At 41.5% G+C, this 24,020-nt stretch overlaps 1 protein-coding gene across 2 annotated transcripts in view; it reads left to right on the forward strand.

The window, feature by feature from the left end:
- The first annotated feature begins 3,198 nt into the window (after positions 1-3,198).
- LRMDA (leucine rich melanocyte differentiation associated) overlaps positions 3,199-24,020 on the forward strand; it is a 1,121,698-nt gene continuing 1,100,876 nt past the window's right edge. The window contains exons 1-2 of one of the 2 annotated variants that reach the window (XM_059729751.1): positions 3,199-3,402; positions 10,299-10,399. In XM_059729751.1, the coding sequence (XP_059585734.1) occupies positions 3,373-3,402; positions 10,299-10,399 (131 nt within the window). In that variant the 5' untranslated portion in view covers positions 3,199-3,372. The remainder of the gene's footprint in view (positions 3,403-10,298; positions 10,400-24,020) is intronic. The other variant, XM_059729752.1, reaches the window with a different exon arrangement.

Below are 24,020 nucleotides of genomic sequence, written 5' to 3' on the forward strand. Positions count from 1 at the left end.
AATTTTGCTTGTCTGTAGCTTGAGGTGCAGTTTCCCCCAAACCCCTGCACCTATCTCCTTGAAACTTGGCAGGCTTTGTTGCCTCAGCAGGGGCTAGCAAGCCTGCAGTTTTAACCCCGCTGTAGCTTAACACGTACACGTGACATGAGTTTTTTGCTTTCAAGACTTTGGGGTGCAGTTTCCCTGAAACCCCTACACCTATCTCCTTGACACTTGGCAGGCTTCATGCCCTCAAAAGGGGCTATCATTCCTGCAAGTTTTATCTAAATCAGGCCAGAAATGAGAGTTAAAAGCTGTTTTGAGCTTCCCCATTATAACCTATGGGCGAAATGTTGAAAGTGTCGAAACATTGTTTCAATGAAATGAAATGGAACAGCAGTTTCCAATGGGAAGGAAATTTGAAATGAAACACTGTTCCATCACAACATCGAAACGGAACGGTGCCGTTTCGCACAGCCCCAGTAGGAATATTTACAGCGTAATGTACCGTGTACTATGCAATGCAAGTCAGAATGAAAGAATTAAACTATTTACTATCTATGTTACTTTATAAAATCTTCAACCCACACATCTTTTCTGTCATGCACATCTGTAATGGGATGTATAGTAGTCTATGTATAATAATACAGAAAATAATGGGCCCAGTTTGTCTTATGTACAAAAATGTAAAGTCAAAGTAACTATTGGGTTTTTTTTACAGAATTACTACAGATTTACATATAGAAATTAACAGAATTTGACCCATTAGAGACAAATACAAATAATAGCAAGGGACCATCTTGCATCAACTAAATTTAATGAGAAAGATATATTTTTTACTCACAGACAGACTCTTCCCCTGAGAGAGAAGGATACATAAAGTAAGGATAGAACCTAGACTGTTTGTTTTCACTTATAGTTGTTACAGTAGTAGTTCTTCTTGACATGTTATCTGCTGACTTTGTAGCATCCTATTAATAAATTAAAGCACTGTTTGCTTTAAGTCTGAACTAACAGATCTTGATGGAGAACTTTTCATTTAGTGCAGGGGTTCACACCTTTCACCTGGTTACTCAATTTCTAGCTTCAAGCCTTGTCTGCTCCTGAATGTCATAGATTCATAGATGTTAGGGTCGGAAGGGACCTCAGTAGATCGAGTCTGCACCCGTGCATAGGCAGGAAAGAGTGCTGGGTTTAGATGACCCCAGCTAGATGCCTATCTAACCTCCTCTTGAAGACCCCCAGGGTAGGGGAGAGCACCACCTCCCTTGGGAGCCCGTTCCAGACCTTGGCCAGTCTAACTGTGAAGTTCTTCCTAATGCCCAGTCTAAATCTGCTCTCTGCTAGCTTATGGCCATAATTTCTTATAACCCCCAGGGGCACCTTGGTGAGTAAAGCCTCACCAATTCCCTTCTGTGCCCCCATGATGAACTTACAGGCAGCCACAAGGTCGCCTCTCAACCTTCTCTTGCGGAGGCTGAAGAGGTCCAGGTTCCCTAGTCTCTCCTCGTAGGGCTTGGCCTGCAAGCCCTTAACCATATGAGTGGCCCTTCTCTGGACCCTCTCCAGGTTATCCACATCCCTCTTGAAGTGTGGCGCCCAAAATTGCATGCAGTATTCCAACTGCGGTCTGACCAGCGCCTGATAGAGGGGAATTATCACCTCCTTGGTTCTGTTTGTCATGCATCTGCTGATGCACGATAAAGTGCCATTAGCTTTCCTGAGGACATCGTCACACTGACGACTCATGTTCATCTTGGAGTTCACTAGGACTTCAAGATCCCTTTCCGCTTCCGTGCCACCAAGCAGGTCATTTCCTAGGCAGTAGGTATGCTGGACATTTTTCCTCCCTAGGTGCAGCACTTTGCATTCTGTTGTTTTCTGCCCACTGTCCAACCTGTCCAGGTCTTCTTGTACTTGTTCCCTGCCCTCCGGTGTGTCCACTTCTCCCCAGTTTTGTGTCATCCGCAAACTTGGACAGCGTACACTTCGCTCCCTTGTCCAAGTCACTGATGAAGACATTGAAGAGTATCGGTCCAAGGACTGAGCCCTGCGGGACCCCACTGCCCACACCCTTCCAGGTTGATACCGACCCATCCACTACGACTCTCTGGGTACGACCCTCTAGCCAATTCACCACCCACTGGACCGTGCAGTCATCCAAGTCACATGGGTTTACCTTTCCACTTGTAAACGTCACAACGCCTAGCTTGGGAACCACTTATTTAGCAAAAAGAGCTAAATATAGAAATGCTTGTTTACAGCCTTGAATATCCTGATTCTGCTCTGTCTTGAATCTTAGTTAACCAATTACCTCTTTGCGGAAGGATGGTGCTATTATTTCATATTAATAGGATGTCTCAAAGTCAGCAAACATACCAGCTTGGCAAAACACCTGAAGGAAAAATGTATGGTCACCTGCTTAGGTGGCTGGTTAAGAGTTAGTTTGGTCCCCTGGTACCAATGAGAGAAGCCTAAAGACTGCTCTAAACTGAGAGTAGCAGGAAAGCCCCAAAAGGTGGCTCTGGCCTGGAAGGTCAGCAGAGTGCCAGGCAGTTCTAGTCGGGCTCCCTCAGCCGGGACATGCAACAGATGCTAGGTGGTGGGGGAGGATGGCACTGCCTTTCCCTCAGCCTGGCATTTCACTGCTTGAAACGTATCAGCCCTGATTTTCCTGGGAAAGTTGTGGAGCCCTCTGAAAAATGGCTTGCTGGGCCTCCCTTGGCACGGCAGAGGTCGTTCAGCTGTGGTCTTTGGTGACATGCAAAAGCCTGCAGCAAGCTTCTCTGAGACATGTCGCTGCGCACCCTATCGGCAGAACCATCGGGGGCAGTTGCTGCAGGGCACGGCCTCCACCCGAGGGATGATGTTTCAGCACTTATCCAGCAACGCCAAATTCACACTCAAGATAGTGTAAGCTCTCTGCCCTAAGCGTGGACAGCCTCACCCGCCCTCGTCACCCCACTCCCCGGGGGCAGCGGGGGCTTCTCCAGCGCTGGTGGATGTCGAAGCGGAGAAGAGCAGGTGCTCTCCAGTGCAGCGCCGGGCCCCCTGCCGCCCGGCCCCGGCCCCGGCCCCGGCCCCGGCCCCAAGCGCAGCACCGCGGGCAGGCTCCCGCAGCAGGTGGCCGGCAGCAGCCCGAGCGCCCGCGCTCTTTCCCCGGGCGGCGCGGGGCGGGGCGAGGCGAGGCGCGCACGAGGCTGCGGCTTTCCAGGGCTCGCGCTTCCGCCCGCGATCAGCTGACTGCCGCGAGGAAGCGGCCGCGGCTGAGCCTTCCACAGAGGCGGTGAATGAAAGGCACTTCCAAAGCACGTCCTCACTGCCTGCCCTAAGCCCTGCAGCTAGCTAGCCCGCCCCGCACCCTCCCCGCTTGCAGCTGGCGTGGTGGCAGCGATGGCAGGGGCCGTGGTAAACGGAGCGCAAGTAAGTGCCTGTGTCCGGCTCTCTGCAAAGCAGCAGCAGCACTAGCACTTCTGGTGGGTCTTTCTCGCCCCCCTTCTCTTTTGCAACACGTCTGTTTCCTGCTCTGTCTCCTCAGCGCATATTTATTCCTACCTGGCGAAAGCGCCTTGCCTGGGATTTGTCCCCCCACCCCCAAAAAGAGCCTCATCTCTTGATTTCTATGACCCCTCTTCACCTCGCACCACTTTTTCGCTTTTTAATAAAGATTTCCTTGTTACTGAGCGAATGGTCCCCTCCTCCTGGCTTGACCAGCTTCCTTGTGTGCTTTCCTGTGCCTGCGTCTGCGGGCTCCTCTCAGCGACTTGCAGCCCTAGGCACTTTCCTTCTCCCCCCTGCTCCTGGGCAGCTCGGCCCCGAAGGCAATGGGAAGCTGGGAGGGGAAGTATGCTTGGAAGATGAGCATGCTTGTAGGCCCCAGAGGGTAGTTTGTAACTGTTTTGAGTCCTTGTAGGCAATAATGCTTTGCTTGGGGGAAGGGAATGGCCCTTACTCCAGGGGAAAAAAGAAACCCAAACACCATTGCTTCGGTCGCTTCTTTAGCTGGGCATTATATCAGTTTGGGATGTATCAGAGCTTTTCTTAGCAACTCCACTCACCAGAGTGATTCTGCTATCTCTGCTGGAGACACTGGATGCTGGTCTCAGAGATGCTTATTTCTTTTATTTCTGCTCAGGCTCGAAAGAGCTACAAATTCCCACTGATTTTTTTTTTTGACCGTAATTGTTGCACTTCCCCAATCAATATGTTTTGCAATTGATTTCTATTGGAAGCACTAGGCACATGCTGCAAATTGAGAGGTGGATGTTGTTTGCCTGTTTGCATTAAACAGTTTTACTGTTTGCTTGAGGGGAGAAAGAGAGAAGTCTCCCTCCCTCACGTGCAGCTCTTGTGAAATGAAGACAGTGAATTGCTGCCTTTCAAATGGTTTTTCTGGCCACTTCTCCATACAGTGCAATAGTCTTCTAAAACATGATGAGTAACCATTCCAGGGTAGCTGTATGCTGTGCTAGCCCCTTTCTTGCTCTCAGGCTGAAGGCAGCCCTACATCTGTAGTACCATTCCCATGCTTCACAACTTTCTTCACAAATGTTGTTGTGCGGCCCAAGACAACGAAAAGGAAACACATAAGTGTTGCTGAGCATGCCTCAGATCTTTGATGCTGAAGTCATTTCAAACCACCCTTTTCTGTGCTCTTTGTCAAGCTTTGAATAGGATATTGCCTGGATAGCTTGGGGGTTTGGAATGAGTTTGTGTGGAGCTTTTCATCCAAGAGACAAGTGTGTTTAATAATTAGGTTGTGGATTCGCATTCTACCAAGTTGATGGTGGCTGAATATTATTGTCTGATGTTACTGGGGCCTCTGAAGTGAATTGTACTTGTTCCTAACAGAAGGAGGCCTGTTTTTTGTTGTTGCTTTGTTTCCATTGCGGTAATGAAATGACTCCTAACTTGCACCTCTGCTGAGATAAGAATCTGTTTCTCAGCTGGTGTCACTAGTTTTAGTTTAATTAACTTCTCTGAGGCTAAGACAATTGATGCCAGGTGAGAATCTGTCCCTTATGTCTATACCTCAAAAACCAGACCAAACCAAAACAAAAAACCCACAACCATTCCTATGGGCCTGAAATAGATAGGTTCCTGTTGATTATGCTGAGAAGACTGAGTAACATTGATTTTTGAAGAGGTTAAATCTAACTGAAGAGCTGTGGATGAAGGGAGAAGGCTTGAACTATTATTACTTACTGTATGTACTATCTTACAAGTAGATACAGGACTTCACTTCCATGACTTCTTACACGTATTAATTTTAAAGACTGAATGAAAATGAGGGGGAGGAAGAACAGATTAAAATTAATTATGGTTACTTCTAGGAAAGGAAATAATTACTTTTCATTATATAATATTCTGCTTTTGCTTAGAGTGGAGACTTTTTAAAGGCATAAAGGGCAGGAAGGAACCCTGTTCCTATTACTCCCCTATAGGACTTAAACACCCAGGTTTCCCATCTGTCTTTATGAATCTTCACTTCAGAATCAGTTTCCCTACTGTTGGACCCCTGGCTTTATTTTAAGAACAGAAACAAAACCTTTTTTCCCCCCTCACAAGCTGATATTTATGTAAAAATGCTGGACTGATGCACCATGAGTGCTACTCTAAAATGATCATGGCTTTACATGGAATTCCTTAATTATATACTTGTACGGAGCCTAGCAATAGCTGGTTGTGAGAACAATTAACTAACTGTGTAGCTGCCGTAGGAAATGGTTGCTGTGGCATGCTATAGCATTGCTTGTAAGCTTTTTCCTTTGACAGAGGCTGAATTTATCCCTTCTGGAGTCCAGTGGGTTCTTAATGTGGCCATGTGTCTTGTGGTTTGAAGCTTGCTGAGTCTGTAATTGGGTGTGCAAAATGTATTGTATCAAAATTTCTTAAATATCCCACTTTGGGAACATGCCGTATTAAATTAATGATGCTGCATTGTGAATAGTGTTGCTACTTAAAACAGAAGTCACTGCAAAACCATGAAAGCCAGTCTATGTAAATTGGGTAATACTTTCTAACTCTGAATTTATGTAAGGAAAGAGGTAGATGTGAATTTGGGTAATGTCAAAATCTAAAACTTGTTTAAAAGAATATCATTTTTTTCTGGTTTTACTAATAACTACAGTGGTGTGAAATGTTCATCAGATACCATGTGACCTACCCAGTTCAGCACTTTATTTCAGGCTTACTAGAATTGGTCCAGGCCTTTTCAGAAGTTCATGTCATTTCATGTATGTCGTCTAACACGTGCCAGAGGGCAAGAGCTAGTGGTTACTATCAGGTTGGCTAGGGCTTGAACTAGAAAATGGATATCTCTGTTTCTGCTTATCAATCCTGTGTGTACTCCAGTCCCCCTTGCTCTTGTTGAGCCTTGATAATCATACTGATGGAACTGTCCTGTTGATTAGGAAAAACCACTGAGGAATAAGTTGTGTTCATAGGGGTGTCCTACTCTATCTAGGTATTTCAGTGGTGTCTGGAAACAATCACATTTTGGTTCCGGTGGCCTATGGAGGAGTTCAGGCTCAGGAGTTGTGGGTTGCTGAACGGGCCAGTACTTAAAGGCTGATACTTGCTCTGAAGGAAGTCAGAGTAGTTGAAAATGGTACTTTATACACTTTCATAGGGTTAATTTGCATTGAGTTGGAAGTGTGTGTGTTGCGTTTATTTAAGTTCCCACTTTGCCCATAGTAGATTGACATTAAATATCAATGCTGATATCCTTTAGTTTGAAAGATGCGTTTTCTGCAAACATAACTGGTCTTTCCTTGTCAAAAGTTATGCTGCTTTGCAGTCACTGATGCTGTTTTGTGAAGAGGGTTGAGACACCTGAAACTAGTGTGCATGTTTTCAGGTAGTGGGGGAAGGGAGAGTTCTCATTCAACTGGCAAGAATTCACATTTTTGTGGGTTTCCAACATCTAGTTCCCTTCCCTTCCTCCTCTCTCTGCTTTGTAAATACAAGCAGTTGCCTTCACTCTTATGGTGGGATATAGTGAGACATTTGGCTGTCATGCTGTATGTGTGGATTTCATACTTGTGAAAAGCTAGTGGAAACTAAATGTATGCTATAGTCGGTTCTTTTGAAGTTTTCCATGCACTGGACTAAATGTTTGTTCCAGTGTGTGGTGATGGTGCCACATTCTTTATTTGTGGAGCTTAAGTACCTGTGACTAGATGTTTTCCTAAACCAGTAGGTATACAGGTCAGAATTGCCCTTAATTTTCTTTTCCTTTCATTGGCCTCTTACGTAGGGGAAAGGGGAGAAAATAGACTAAGGATGCTGAACTCTTGAACATTCTTAACTTTTGCATAAAGACTGAGAGGCTCTTAAATTAACATCCCTACTTTTTATATGTCGTCATACCCACATGACCACAGCTGGGTAGCCACAAAACATTTAACTCAATGATTCAAAGTACTCTGCCTTTAGCATTCTGTTTTCCATCACCTTTGAAAAGGAAGTTTTAGCTTGTCTTCTGGATCTGAAAACTTGAATTATAAGAGAGGTTCTGAGCAAGCTAAACCCTAAGTGACTTGTTTAAGAGTCTAAATAGAGAGAGAGGTAGTTAGCTAGTTGTGTTAGTGTGAAGTTAGGCAGAAAATTGGGTAGAGATGTACTTCATAGCCAAACTGAATCGGAGATGCATAAGCTTTCATGGGTTTGAGATAATGTCATCAGATGCTGTGATGAATGATGCATCGGATGAAGAGACCTTGGACTCGAGAGTATCTGCAAGGATACACAATCCCAGCCTTCATTGAGGGCTATTTGCAAGGCACGCTGCTCAATGGAGGGTTGCCATTAATGGGTTCCGCTCTAATGGGATGCAAGACCTCAGTGTTTTTGCAGGCATGTAAGCACCCACAGAGAGTAATGAATTGCCCTATAGGACTTACTATTCTGCTTTTCAAATAATTTTTCATTTAATTAGATAGTTTAACGAAGAATTTTGTTGGGACAGTGGGATTGCCCTGGTGGGCCATGTGTTATATATCTGTGCTGTAAGGGCAGGTCCATGTCTTCTCCATACGGTGCCAGGGAATACCCACATGAAGAACAGGATGCATGTTCTGAATGTTCTGTACCCCAGAGTAGATGTCCTGTAGCCATGTTAGTAAGGCACAAGCATGGGAATAAGTAAAGCCAAATCAGCATGCTTATTGGTGCATGTCCGGCACTGCACTGAGGTAGCTACATTACATGTATAATGGGGTGGGCAGGTAGTGCCTCACTGTGGTGCTTCCTGGAGCAGTACAGAGATGCTCTGAATTTACCATGCGTTTCACCCCAGAAATGGTTGCGTTTCAGTGGTGGATTGAGTGATTAATGTATTTGTGTGCGTCGTGTAAAGTACTCTGTAGTCCATGGGGATTAAAACCATTATACAAGTAAGATATATACTTGGAAAATGATATTGATTTTTTTAAAAGAAGGTTTCCACTATTTCCAAGTTATTAGGATGTCAGCTATCCAACAAAAATTCTTTTCCTCTTCCTCGTAGTTGTGAAAGGTAAGCGTGTTCGTTGGAAGCAGAATTTATTGGAAGAGCTGTGATGAAAGATGCCTGTTAAGAAGAAGAGGGAAGAAATTGCTGGACTGAACTTTGAACACCCTGTTTTTCATCTTGTGTATTCAAAGGGGAAAAAATATTTTACTGTAGTCAGCTTTCTCTTTCTCAGTGGAAGTTACTGAACAAGAATAAATGAATGGGGGTGCAATTTTATATTGTCTGATTGCCATCACTTTAAGACTGGATGAGACAAGGGGATGATTTGTGAAGGAAATACAATGGCAAGTTCTCTTGTAGGGTAGCTCATGCTTTGGAACACACGAGTCTCAAAACAACCTGAATGACTTGTTTGTTTGTTCCTTATCTGAATTTTGGATACACAGGCATTTTATAGGCTAGTAATAAAGTGGACTCAAACTTTTCTTGCTTAATATTAAAAATAGTGATGCAACTAAGTAATAAGTTCTCAGTAAGGACAGTTGTTGCACTGAAAAAGTTGGCTTTTATATTTTTCATAATTGTATTGATTTTTCTTTTTAGTGTTTTTTTCAGGCTCACCATTTCCTCAGTGCAAATAGCTTACTGGAGAAATAAGCTGGCATAGATATAGTATTCATTACAGTTTTTATTTCTCAATCCTGGCCTTAATTTCAGTGGAGATTCCTGGAAGACTCAAAACATGAATTGCAGTTTTTCAGTGTGTAGTAGAATAGATGAATGTCACTCTTGTGGAGCTATCTACCATTTCAGCATGGCTGAGAGAAAAATCCTAATGCATATTAAAACATTAAAAACTTCCAAAAGGATAGAGGTTATGTAAACTCTGAACTGGAGGCTGGGAACTAAAAGTCGCAACACTATTCTGATGTGGTCATACAAACATGCTTGTTTCCTTAATGCCCTTGGATGTTTTTGCTCAAAACTTTCTGCTCTATCTCTGTTATGTGGAAAGAGATAATACAATCTCAACAGATGTTATAAGGACTCATTGTTTGTAGACCTATTTTGAAAATATCTCACCTGAACTTTCAGAAGTGTCTTTAAAACCTTGAATTTGGGAGCAACCTGGTATCTGACTTCCAAGTGACTCCAATGCCTGTCTTTCACCTGAAACTAGTACAGTTTTTGAAAATGGCCCATTTTAGGGTGTCTTAAACTAGGCATCAAAAATCACTCTTTGCATTTGAAAATGTAGGCCACTATTTCCAGTAGTGCTGATTGTTTAATATTAAGTTACTGCATTCATAGTCATTTTAATAAATATATTTTCATCTGAAGTCAGAAAATCCCAATCCTATATACATGAGGCTATGAATGCAATAAATCAGGGGTGTCAGTCATCCAAGCCATTGGTTCAATTTGGCCTGCAGGGCTCCAGGAGGGGTGGGAATTATAGGGATGGGGCCCACTGCCAGATTCTGGTGTATGGGTCCCCTATGGGAGGGTATGTCAGCAGTGGACGGGTAAATGGTGGGTGTATTAATCCCAGTGGTTCTGTAATCCATGGCAGATAACACTTCTGCTGCATACCTCGCTGCTGAAGGTAGGTCTAGATCCCATGTGCAAGGTTCCTCACTATCTGGCTGGCAAGGAGCCCCTCCGTCTGAATCTGGCCCAGGTACCCCTGCAATAAATAACTATTAAGAGAAGTAAGAGACTGATAGATTCCATACCATTGAAGCTTATGTGGTTTGAAAGGGTGTAGTGAAAGTTACTATGTTGTTTGCATTGCCATTGGATAAGTAAGTAAAAAGCTGTATGAAAGCTGCTAATTATCCTTTTTGTCTTATTCAATTCTCAGGTATCTTTTATTGGCCAAGACTGTGAAGAAATTCCCGAATTTATAGGAAGAAAATATGGGCATATGGCAAAAAGACTAGACCTTAGTTTCAACTTGCTAAGGTATGTGGCAAAAAATGTTTATAAGTACAGTATGGTATAGTATGAGTAGTATATTTGTATGATCTCCAAAAGAGAAATATTTAACTTGCTGTATGCTGTGTTAGGGGAACAGTATGTCAAGACCTGTTAACAGTTACCAAATTGCATGTTGCCACTGTTTTAGAATTCATGCATCTTCTGCATTCAAGGAGCATTCAAAATGCATTTTATGCACAAGGTTTGTCTCCTGTTCAGTTTTGGACGCACTTGGAAGAATAACAAACAGGTGAGTCTCAAAAACCTTTTGACATCAATCTAGATAATAGTTTTATTAGCTCTTTGCTGAAAAAGAAGAAAAATGTATCCATGGAGAAGAATTCCACAGAGAATGAGCCCAGTAGTGTTTCTTCCTTAACCACGTTACAGGTAAGTTTTGTGTTTCCCACCTCATCCTCCTTTAACTTTGTGGGATATTGTCTTTTGAAATGGGTAAGTGATATACTATCCAATGAATTCATTTTAGGCAGTGGGACTTGATCTATTAAAACTATCCTTATGAAGAGATCCTAAAGTAATTTTAAAACTGTCATTTTATTTTAATGTGTAGAATTCATAGGGCTTTTGATAGGACATGCTTGCTTTTAAACTACAGGGAATTTTACAGTAGTTTTGATAGAACCCTACCTAATTCATTCCTTATTAAGTATTTTTTATTGGGCTTTTGTATAAGGGTATATCTTTTTATTGTTGAATTTTTCAGTTTAATTGAAGGAGAAATGTCTTTGTATGCTAAAGAACTCTCTTCCATAGTTTTCAGTGAAGACTTTGTCATCTTGTTTCCATTGACTTCAGTGGGAGTAGGCCTTAAATATATCTGTAAAAATGAACAGTTCAAAGTAACTTGTTAGAATCTTGTTTTTCTAAGGTAAGTTTAAAACCAGCATTCTCTGATCCATTGTAAACTTTGAAGGCCTGATTCTGATATTGAATATGTAAGAGATAACAAAACAGAATGGGTAATAAATACTTTGAATTGTAACTACTGTTGACTCTTAAATTTGTAGCTCACTACTGACTCTGAGGAGAACATTGTTCAGCCACATCATGGGCAGAAATCAGTGCTTCACTGACAGGGTGATATGCAATATCAGTAGCTTCTCTTCAAAGTGTTCTTAAAGGTGTATTTGTGGACTTTTTAAAAATGTGAATGCATGTACTTTAAGAAGGACTATTTATGTGTTTGAACTTAGGGGATCCTGAGAAACTTGGTTCTTTTTTAATTATGTCTGATTTGAAAAATAATACTTCTGAAAGTAGTTGAGAATAAACTGTATAGTACTATGCTTTCAATCTTACCTTAAAAATGGAGAAAGTGTGAGTGTGTAAACAAAAGAAAACCTCTGAACATGCTGTCACTTGAATTTTTGCTCCTTCCTAGGCGGGAGACTGTTTTAGGCAGGAGGGAGTAAACAGATGGTAGGATGCTTTATGAAGAAAATGTGAGAAACCTGTACTCATTAGAGTAACTTATGTCATTTGACATGGGCCAATAATATTGTTTACTCTTTTGCAGTGGATAGAATGAACGAAGGTGGACTAGTTAACTGTGAAAACAGTCTTCAAGGGAAAAAAATCAGCTCAGGATGAGAAAGATAGTTGTAACTTGTTATAATTAAAACTAAGGACAGAAATGACAAGAGAAAGGATAAGGTTCCCTTGTTGCTTGTTTGAGCCATGGTAGAAATACAGTTAACATGCTGATATATCATATATCAAGTGTCCACAGTATTACTGCACATTGAAACCCTTGTATACTAGTGGTTAGAGTATGAGACAAGAAAATATGTTCACAGCATTTCCTAGGCTTAAGTGAGTGTGTATTTAGTAAGGGTGTCATGGGGCAGTGGTTGAAGTAGTTTTCAGCAGAGAAATATTCGTCATCCTCCTTGGACAAATGTCACTTGTGTTAAAACCTGACATTACTGTAGTGCAGAGAAGAATTTTATGCTTCATGATAGCAAACATATTAGTTACTGCAGGAAGCTTGTTTTGTCTCTTGACAGCCATTTTTGTGGAAGGAATGCAAGTTTCAAAAAGACTGTTGCTTGGTAGGGAGGATTAGGCTTGTCAGAAAAATTGGCCAGTTGATAGTTGTATAGAAAGGTATTGCTTCTGGTCAGGGGTTGAGAGGATTTCTGCATTGTGTTAACAGTTTAATTTTATTTCTGTCTTATAATACAGCACTTTAGTGTTGCATAGGGAAGCCTTTTGTTTCTATATACAGATGTTTACATCAACAGTTCTAAGATCTCATTGGTCAAAACATGGATCTTAATCGCATTAAAAGGAAGAAGGGGAATATTGATTGCAGAGGTGGCTAATATCCAAATGCTTGCATTTGGGGCATAAGCATTGTAGGATTGGGGGGAATGGGAAAGAAATTTCAGTGATTAAAAACAAGCAATCAAAATTAGTTGAATTTAACTAAACTCATAAATGAAATGGATAACGTGTGTACTTCTAATGGTCCCATCTTACCTTAATTGATGTCAACAAAAGGTAGTCAGACCTAACTTTCAGAAGCGTGGAGCATCTCTCATCCCAGGTGGTACCAGTGAGATGCTGTAGATGGTTCATGTTCTTGACAACAAGGTCTTTCCTTGTACCTTGCTTGATTTTCTTGAGGCAACAATTTTTGCACAAGATACATTTTTACTAGACCAAATACATGGTTGAGATTAAATTTAGACAATAGGGGTGTGCGGAAAGGGCCATACTCAGTTCGGATTCAGATTCGGCCTGAATCGGGGACAGTGATTTAATTAGCTGATTTGGATCACTGTCCCAATTTGATTCGGCTGAATATGAATCTAAAGATTCAATGCTGATTCATTTGGATGTAGACACAGCTTTAAATGTTTTTTCTACATGCCTTGAGGTACCAGGCACAGCTTGTGAATGTTGAGACGGTGGGGCGGATGGAGCATCCCATAGGAGCATGGGGGGACCCCTGCATGCTCAGCGGCGAACCTGAAAGTGGACCGGAAGTATTTCTGGTCCACTTCTGGGTCTGCCACCAAGTGCACGGGGGGGACCTACCCGATGCCCTCCCAGCTCAGTGATCAGCTGTGGGGGGAAACCTGGGTACTGCCCTAGACCCAGGAGGCACTAGTTGGCGAGCCGGAGTGTGGGGGTCCCCCACGTGCTCCCCAGTGGACCTGAAAGTGGACTGGAAGTGCTTCTGGTCCAATTCTGGGTGTGCTGGCTCCCCTTCCCCCCCCCATGCTCCTGTGGGATGCTCCATCTGCCCCACCAGCTCAGCATTCATGAGCTGCCTGGTACCTTGAGGTATGTAGAAAAAAAATTTAAAGCTGTGTCTATGGCTGAATCATCGACTCTTTCTGAATCTTTGATTCAATTCGGAAAGATTAAAGCTGGCTTGTCCAACATACAACCTGCAGGCTGTCATGCGGCCCGCCAAGCCATTTTCTGAGGCCTGAGGTGCTGTGATGGGAAACGAAAGTAAACACTGTTTATTTTTGTTCCCACCCCTTGTCCCTCCCCCATCCCCTCAGCAGCTTCCTAAAGGCTGCTGAAGGGCTGGGGAAGGGACAAAGTTCCCACATGCACCGTGTCAGCTTGACGTTGCCTACGCAGTGCGTGTGGAAAGAGGAGTAGCCGGTAGTGAAAGCGCTGGTCGTTGGTGCGGTGCGGGGTGGTCCCACGCGGAACTCGCACTGGCCAGCACTGTGGGCGGCGAGCGGAGCCTGTCCGGGCATAGGTGGGACGAGGGAAGTGGGGATGAACCCCTCCCCCCCCCCGACCCTCCCGGGTCAACTTCCCCCATGCTAAATCACCACTTGCACCTGGCTCTGCCCCTTGGGGCTGTGGCGGGGAGGAAGGAGGCATCATCTCGGGGCCCCCGCAGCTGCCCCGCTCCACGCTTACCTGTGTGGTTCATCTTCCTGGCGGCAGGCGGAGAAGTTGCAGCCGGGGGTTGCCTGGGCACTACCTTGTGCCCGGCTCTCAGGTCCCTGTGTGAGCGTACGGCACCAGCCCAGGCTCGCTGTTCCATCTCCACCTCTGCCTGCTCCACCGCCGCCTCCTCCCTCTCCGGCAGAGGAACGCGCCCCCCCCCCTTTTTTTTTTTTTTGCTGGCTCCAGGCTAGGAGCCGCTGGGAGGGCTTGCAAAGTGCAGTGGGGCCTGGGGCGGGGGGCTTGGGCGGCCCAGGTCCCTGCCCAGTGGCTGCTCCACCTGTAGAACCTGGCATGTGCAGGCTGCAGCACCATGTCCCTTGCCCGGTTCCTCCTGTGCATTCATTAGAAGCTTTGTGCGTCCATCCTGTGCACCCATAAGATGATTTATTCTTATAATTCAAAAGAACCCCATTAAAGGTAGAAGCGACGGGAAGTTCTGTGGCACCCTTGTAAGATTCTGTCTCATCCAGTCTGATATCTGGCCATAGAATTTCACCTGCTGAATTTCACCGCTTCCTGTGAGGTCTTTGAATGTGGCTCGCCGGCCCACTGGGTGATAAAAAGTTCATGATCTGGCCCACATTCAAAAAAGTTGGACCCCCCCTGGATTAAAGGATGTCCTGATTTGATTTGGATTTGGGCATTCGGCCACTGAATCAGGCCAAATCTCCGCTGAATCGAATCGGTGACCGAAGCTTCGCACAGCCCTATTAGACAAGCTTTTTGGTATCACAGTACCCTTTCCCAGGTGCCTGGGAAAGACTGTTCAAGACTGAAAGGAAGAGTACTGTGATAATCAAACGTGTTTATTTCTATCCAAACTTGGTGGTTGCCCTACAAAAATTCTTGCTCCTCATGTTTCCTGGTTCATCACAACTACAGTATCACTTACACACTGCCAAAACATGGTTGATTTTATGAATAATGCTCGCTCTTTCTTTATCTCAAGCAGAACATATTATTTGGGGTTTTGGCTCTAGCTTTTTTAGACATAGGAGCTGATTTTCTTGAGAAGTCAGCTGAGGTCCCTTCCCAAGGGAAAACACCAACTCAGGCTAAAGGCAGGGAATGATACCAGTTTTCTGGCAGTGTAGACCCAGTATTACACAAACATACTCTTAAAGATGACTCACTATGGTGTTTTGCACTGCTGAGTATCCTCAAGTATCATAGATTTCAGTAGGTGTTAGAGATGCTCAAGGGCATATTTAGTAAAAGTAATAGTGATTCACTTTTTGTGGATAACTTGTAACTAGTTTTTTTTTTTTTTTTGGTCTTCAGTTAATCTAAAAATGCAGAAGTGTGTGGGCATATATTAAGTTAACTAGCATGACTCTTTGGTTGAAAAATGATGTATGTGGAGGTTGAAGCACTTTGTAGCTCTCTGCTTTACTAATCACTTTTTCAAACTTGATTTTTTTCCGAACATGAGGAGCACTTGGTTATATATTAATTCATATATACCAATTAATTTTGTAGAAAATATAACAGTAGGATTAGTAGATAAAAATGACACTGATTTTTGCTATTACAGTTAAAAAAAAAAAAATGATTTGCTTGGATTGGTTTTAAAGGTGGTTTTGTAGCAAAGATGCTCCTTCTCCCCTCCCCACTCCATTAAATTACTAGTTAAACACTGTATTAACCCCTTCTATTTGCTTCTTGAAAAGAGATGCGGGAGTAAGTTTTGTCAGTCATACTTATTGAGGGACAAGTAAGATGTTTGTCAATCACCTATCACTGCTGCCAAGTGGAAAAGATCTAGCAAAGGTTCCAAATTTAGTCATTTTGGTGAATATATTTTTTTAATTTCCCTACAAGGTGCTAGTGTCTCCGTATCACCATAGTTGCAGCTACTACAAAGTGTAGTTTGCCAGAAGAACATCAGTATACAGTAGACAATATACCGCAGTGCCATTTTTAGCCACATAAATGCTTAAGATGTCTATCAGTCCAGCAATAGAAACATTTCCTTAATAGGGACCTTAAATTAACACAGAATAATGGGAAGCTTTGCTTTTTTCCCCCTCAAATGAAATTATTTACAGTTGTAGCTCTTGCTATGATATATTTACCCAGTGCAAAATTGCTTGGAAAAGACTGACCATTCAACATAATTATACTTGCAGTTGTTTTTTACCATGTTCCTCTGGAAAGACTCTGCATTTGGGTTTGACCACCCAATGTTAGACAGCTTATTCAAAACTGTTTCTGCTTCTAGAAAGTGATGTTTAACCCTAGATCCTCCTTTAGTTTCATATTAATGTAGCAAGTTTTTTTTGTAGATAATTTCTAAAACATAGATCCTGCATAATTAGTTCAGATGTTCTATTGATATGATGAATGTGATGTATTATATGAATTTTGTTATTACTATCATGGTTTCTTGAACAATTGCATTAGTGAATTCTAGAGGTACCATCTATGATGATATCAAGAACTTTTTGCACGAGACATGAAGACAATTGGCAGGTTACATCAGTGAATTGTTCTCGAGGTCCTTCACAAAGTATTGATTACTGTACTCCCCCTTCCCTCACTATTCAGTGGAAAGCAGCTGAGAGCAGGTAGTGCATAGTGATTTGTTAAAAACGCTTCTTGAGTAAATCAGGAAAGGATCAGTTAAGCAGGCTATTTTAAGGCAGGCAACAAAAACTGTGTGAACAGTACTTGGCACTCTAGTAATATCTATCAAGAGATAACCGTACTGTGCATTTTAACATGGTACACAAGGTGGAGGTTCTCTGCATGTTTGTGTTTTTCCATTGTGTGTCATTCATTTGGAGACAATTATCAATTTATGCAATACAGCTCCCACAACTTTGTTCAGCTGACTTATGTTCTATTTCCTTTAAAAAGACAGTTTTAGGGATTCAGCTGTGTGGCTAGGAAAACATAACATGACATGCTATTTCTCTTTGAAATATATTCACACCCTTTCCCTCCTTTTTTCCCCAGTATCCCATCACGTTCCTTTGGAGAGGACAGTCATATGCTTAGGTTTGGGATGACTTTGTGTGTTTCCTCATCCAAAAAGTTTACAAACACAGGGACAACCTATGATATTTAGGCAATGGTTTTGACTACTGAAGTCCCTCACCTTGAAGGCCTTATGTGTTTTGTTTCTTCTTAAACCTGTAGAACCCTGACTATAAAGAAGGTATAAGTTAAGGTGTGATTGCTGCTTTTATTTTTCTTTTTAAACTGGTGCAGAACCTACATAGTCTATTTACACACTTGCTTACTTTTAATAACATGTATATGCAAGTAACTCTGACAAAAATGTCTTTAAATATGCACATCTTACCATGTTTCTTTTGCTTCCCTTTAAAAGATGTTCTTTCGCTTCTAAGTTACAAGTGGCCTGTAGGCCTAAACAGCTCATGGTAGAGGAAGCTAGGAGCTTGTTCACAGTGGTAATGGAAGACCATTTTGTTTTGCCTTTTTAAATGGAAAAAAATGGAAGGTATAAAAATAGTAAGAAGGAAACTTTGTGTCTGGAGGGGTAAGAGAAAGAGAACTGGATCCTGGTGGTAAATGACGAGAAGGAAGAAGTTTGTAGAAGCAAAGACTTATTGAAGGAAAGTATGTATGTATGTATGTATTTATTTATTTATTTATTTTAAAGTGAAAACTGCTAGACTTGACCCTCTTCTTTTTTCTTATCTTTTGTACTGGTAGAGAAAAGATATCCTATCCTTGGTTATTGTCTTCCTACAGAGTTTTACTGTCTGCTTGTTTGTTCCTCTTTGCTTCTGCTCAGGCCAGCTCCCAGACAGATGGGGTCTGTTACATGGAACAAATAAGCTGGTATGGTCATTGTCAGTCCTGTCACGGGTTGTGGCAGCTTTTTTGAATCTGGGTTTATGATGGGATAGTAGGTTTCTTGAACTTCTACCATTAGAAAGGAGCCCCTTTTGCACCCCCAAACCCCTAATTCAAAATCTCTCATTCTACTGTATTTGTTGGCTAAATGCAGGGCTGTGAAATGATTAATTATTAATAGGACGCTGAATTGTCTGTTTTATGACAAATAGGAACAAGTATATTTTCATGGGGGGGGAAGGAGAGGAATATGTGGGATAAGAGTTCATATACAGGAGGCTGTAGAGGAGGTATTGCTAGAGAGTTATTGGCAGGCTTAACCTCTCATTCCACTTCCATCATCTGGGAGATTGGAAGTGATAGGTTGCTTTGAAAGTAGGGAAGCAGCTAGGAGCTTGTTGATAAACTTGAATTAAAGGAAAAATAGCAGTAAGGATAAGCTGTTAGAAGGTACAAGATGTATAGAATGAATGGCACAGATTTGTAGATATATCATGTACAATTTATTGTCTTAGGGAAAAGAGAAATTATAGGAAGACCGAACTTGTTCATTCTATATCTCTCTTAGGTTTCTTTGTAAAAATGCTGAAGATAAAATTGATTCTGGTCCTTGGGTAACAAACGTGCTATGTTGGATGCTGCACTCTTTAAAGTAATATATTCTGTTTGGTTCACAGATATTCTAGTCCTCTGATTCTGTGCTCAGTGTTCAAAGTTTGTGAGTTGTTCCCTTCTTCCTTTCAAAAATTCCTTCTGGGGCTAATTGCTGAAGAGGAGGAGAGAGTGATCCTCAGGTCTTGGCCAATGAGGGAAGATTAATCCAATAATTGCGTTCACTGAAATACAGATATCTCTTCCTGCTCCCCAGGGTGCAAATTATTTCTGCTAGGAGCATTAATAATGTGCACACTGTGTGTGCATGTCTGTGCCTGTTTGTGTGCATTTATCCCCATACTAGGAGAGCATATGTCCAAAACATTCTCCTGAATCTTAATCTTAGTTTGCGATGGTCCTCACTGATTGCTGTCATGTTGGACTGTGGAGTCTTCTTTCTGTAGACTTTGGAGAGCTAGAAATATTTTGTCTTTTCTGTCTGCTGGGTTCTTGCCTGCATGTATGGACAAGGGGCCTCTGTTATAACAAGGCATCTTCTTCCTGGTAGTTAAAAATGTTGTGTATGGCTCTTCTTTTACCATACCCACTTGTCATTGCAGGAATAAGATGCAAAATGGGGAGATGAACAACAATAGAGAAAAAAAGAATGAAAGATAAAGCATGACATTTTAAAAAAGGCTTTAGACTGATCTTTACAGCATTTAAAAATGTTTAAAAAAATGCACTATTGTTAAAACTTTTTGATGGATTTATTTATAAGGTAGAGAAATATTTTCACCATAATTGGGTAACTCTTAATAGTAGCAATTGCATATTTATCAGTGTGAGGGGCTGTTATTAATGTAGCTGTCATGCACAAACACATTTCTGCATTAAATCCATTTAGTATGTGCATTATTCGGTCTAGAATGTCACCAGGACATCAAAGCCCCCTTAGGCATAAGAGCACAGTGCCCTGCTGTGGCTGCAGAAAGGGCTTGATCAATAAATGTAACATGTTAATGCAGAGCAAATAGAATAAAAGATTTCTTTGACAAGACATGAAAAATCACCTTGTGGCAGCTGGCATGGTGATGCCATTTCAGCGGAGACACTAGCAAAGTTGATCTGACAAGTAAAGAGGAGAGATGATGGTTATAAGGTGCTTTTGTTTCAAACTTCTTTCTTGACCTGTCAGGTTTTGAAGGAGCCTGAATGGCCCTTTTTTGTCATGTGAAAATTGTAGTCTTAGGCAGTTATGAAGCAGTTATCTCTTCTCAAATTGTGAATGCTGCTGTTTAATTGATTCACTTAGCATTTGAAACTGTCACGCATTAATAATTGCTAAATCCTGTAGATACTGCTCCAGTGTGTCATGCTTAAATGTGTAGTTATCAGAAAATTAATATCCTTAATGAACTGGTGCTTTCAAACTAGCATTGCATGAAATCTCTTTTGCCCTTTCATTTGCTGAAGGTATATCAGCCAGTTTTCAGAGAAACCCCTCCCGACAGTTTGCGCTTCTTTTGATGCCCGACAAATGCCAGCTTTGCTTTGGGTACATAGTGTGCTCAATGACAATAAATATAGTAATTACATTGGAGTTAGTAATTAACATAATTATAGTCAATTACGACAAATACAGTGCAGAGCTAAATAAATGAGGGGGAGAAATTAGCAAGCTAATTGATTTATCTTAGGAGCTGCTTTTTCTTGCAACTGGCAGTTGCAGATTTTCTGCAGGGGAAAGTGTTGTTTACAAATACCCAATTGTGTTTTGAAGTCATTGTGTCTTGTGACTCTTTCCCACTACTTTTACATGTGAGATGGTGAAAAAGATTGAAATGGGGGTAAGGGAGGGGAACTGCTATTCTCATTTCATTGAACTGAACACTGTATCCAAAACCAAGCATATGTTTGCTTTAATTTCTCATTTGACAAGGCAGATATTTTCCTTAATATTTTGTCCTCTGTATTGAACCTCCCAAAATAGGAACAGGGAAAATGGGAAATTGATGATGGTTTATTTCAATCCTTTAGGTGTGGTCTGCACTATTAAACAAACAAAAAAAAGCTTTACTTTATTTCATTATTATCATCATTATTATTCCTTTTTGGTGCTCTCAGAACTGTATTGTGTGGTTCAGGTAGAAGAACCTAAAGTTTTGTTTCAGTGGTCCAAGTGTGTTGATACAACATACTCTTACTTGCTTATGAATCAACACAAAACCATTTGGACCACCCCAGACACATTGTATCACTAGATTTGTTTCCATCATAATTGCCTGGTTTGTTTCCACATGATTTATACTATGTTGTCTGAAATAGTATTGGATCTATGTAGTTAATGTGTTTCACTCTCCCTGTTTTGTTTTTTCTTTCAAGCATGAGTGCAGTTTACTATAAGAGCAGAGAATTAATGTGTTTAAGTACTGAAGGCTATGTATCACTACTTCTGTTGTTTTAAAACACTTAATAGCACCTAGAATGTCATATAATTACAAAAAGCAAGGAATTCCTTTCTGAGGGGGAGGGTTTTAAAATACCTTGTTTAAGTGTAAAGCAGCGCACCTTTTTTTAAATAAATGGGCTTCTATGCCCTGGTTCCACCAAAAAATGAACCTTCTTTGCTGCTAAGCAGCCTTGCCTATAATTGTTTAAATAGTGGTAGAAAAGCAATATGCACTGTGTCCAGCTTAAGTGGTTGAATTTTTTAAGCCTGGGCATTTAAAGTTTATGCCTATGCAAAAATTGTCTGACGTCCTCAAGTATTCTGTTTTTGAATAGCATTAAAGTGCTGTCATTGTCTTGGAATAACTAAATGTGTGCTGGCAGTGCTTAGTATGGTCCTTCTTTATATGCAATTCATTTGGAAATCAATTTGCTAAATGAAATATTTATATACAAGGAGTCATTTAAATTATTTAAAATTTACAGACTTAATGGTCTTTCAGATGAAGTCTCACATGTTTATTAAGTAGTAGCAACTCTAGATACAGAAAGTCATTCCCTATTAAAATAATTATTAACTAGTCTCATGCTACTGGATGGGACTAAAGACCAATCTGGTGATTTGGGTTCATAGTCTTACCCTGATAGGAAGAGCTATTTAGAGTAAAGTTTTTTTTCAAGCATTCTTGTCTGCTACAGTGAAGAAGAGATAGAACTCTGAGGTTTTTGAGTTACTGGTATATTCAAGATTTCTCATATTCAATATCTCTGGTTACTGGTATATTCAATATTTCTCATATTCATTATTTCTAATTTGCAGTATTTATTCCACTGTAGTTTCAGCATGTTCTTGTCTCTCCCTCCAGCCCCAAAACATGCACCCTCCTGGGACTTCCTGATTTAAGAGGCATTTCAGTTGGGGAGCAGATATAATCAGGGTAAAGTATGAAGAAAATGGCTTCCCCCATTATTTACTGTTGGGCTGTATAGTAAGAATAAGACAAGGTAATTTTTTATTTTTATTTAATTAATACAGGGGTTGTCAACTGGGGGTATACATACCCCTGGGGGTACTTTGAAAGGTCCCAGAGGGTACATGGGGGCGGGTGGGGATGGAGCACTGCTATCCTGCACCACTGCCTCACAGGAGCAGGGCTGCACAGACGCTGCGTTGCTGCTGCTCTGCTGCTTGCCATGTCCCCACTTGGCGTCTGGCTGCTCACCACCTCCTGCCTCGCTTCCGCTCGGCATCTAGCCTCTCACCACCCCCCTCAACCCGCTCCATGTCCAACTGCTTGCCAACCCCTCCCCCGGGAGGTACACTTACTAAAAAGGGGGCCATGGGGGGCACACTTATTGAAAAAGGTTGAAAACCTCTGCAAGGAGAAGCTGCGATATATTGTAGCTTCAAAAGTGCTGGTCAAGGACATGACTTATCTGTATTCCAGTGTTCTAGCAGGCTAAAATTTGAGTACACATATATTTTTAGGTGAAATATATACCTTTCACATGTGTGATGGCTTGTGGTTTATTGCTTTGCTCTGGCTTTCTTCTAGTGATTGGCTACAGTTAATCTACATAGCAATGGTGAATTAACAGTCTTACACTACAGTCCATATAGTTTATGTCAACATGATTTTTTTTTTTTAAATCTGTCTTTGATTTCAGATGTTAAGTTCTAGGAGCATAAACTATTCTTCCCAACTCTCTTTAAGCATGTATAATTAAATAGAGAAGTAAAACGTGTAGTGCAAGAAATTGTATTTCAATTTGGTACCTGTGTTCTGGTGACTCCTATCTTATTTAATCCCAACAGCATCTCTTCTTGTGCATTGATTCTTGCTTGACTCTTTATGGCCACATAGTCACTAACTGGCAACAGACTGTGAAAACACTCTAGTATATATATCTCTGACCTCTAGTGCTGGACAATATCTGTTGATTTACTGCATCTACCAGAGCAGAAGCATAGAATTGTTTTCTGTCTGATTTCAGCACCCCATCCCCCGGCTCCAAGGTTTTACATTGTGGACAGTCATCTCCGAGTATATTGTGTTACATAGCAAAGTCATTACGGATTTGATTGTTTCTAGGAGCAAATCCTTGGGACACTTAACATGTCTGGTTTGTCATGTGAAAAATGTAAAATAATTTGCACAAATTTAATAAAATAATGAAAGGACACAAGCTTGAAACACCTTGTTTTCTACTACAAACTTTAATCTCCAGGGATATAGGTTTAATCTTTAGGTTGTCAATGCTAGTTTAGAGTAGGGATAAAACATTGACCCCATTTAAGATGGTAAACAAACTCTCGTTGACTTCAGGGTCAAGATCTGAAGCTAAATGTGAAATAAAAGCAGTGGATGTTGCTGTGATATCTGTAGAAGGGACGGGCACAATTGCTAATGGGTAACTCCTCATATTGAGTCTACTCTTGCATTTGTCAGTAGTTGACAATTTTGTTAGTACTCAATGTAGGTATTAAGAATTTAAGTAGACTATCTAGGAACCAGCTACCTCTTCATCTTGATCTACTTCTGTTACCTATTCAGGATAAAAGTATGTTGAAATATGGCACTCAATCTACCTGTACTTTGAATAAACAGGGGGCTTTTTTTACTAGGCATATCACTCCAGTATGTCTACTGCAAAAAGTAATATACTATCTTCATTTAAGACAAAATAAAGTCTCCTTATTTCAGGGGTAGTTTTGATCCAAAAAAAGGATCCAGTTCCCTTTTTATGAACCATCTGTTAAAGGTCAGCGGTGAGGTTGGAGCACACAGTTCAC

Source organism: Alligator mississippiensis, chromosome 6 (assembly GCF_030867095.1).
Source record: "Alligator mississippiensis isolate rAllMis1 chromosome 6, rAllMis1, whole genome shotgun sequence".
Taxonomy (NCBI): Eukaryota; Metazoa; Chordata; order Crocodylia; family Alligatoridae; genus Alligator; species Alligator mississippiensis.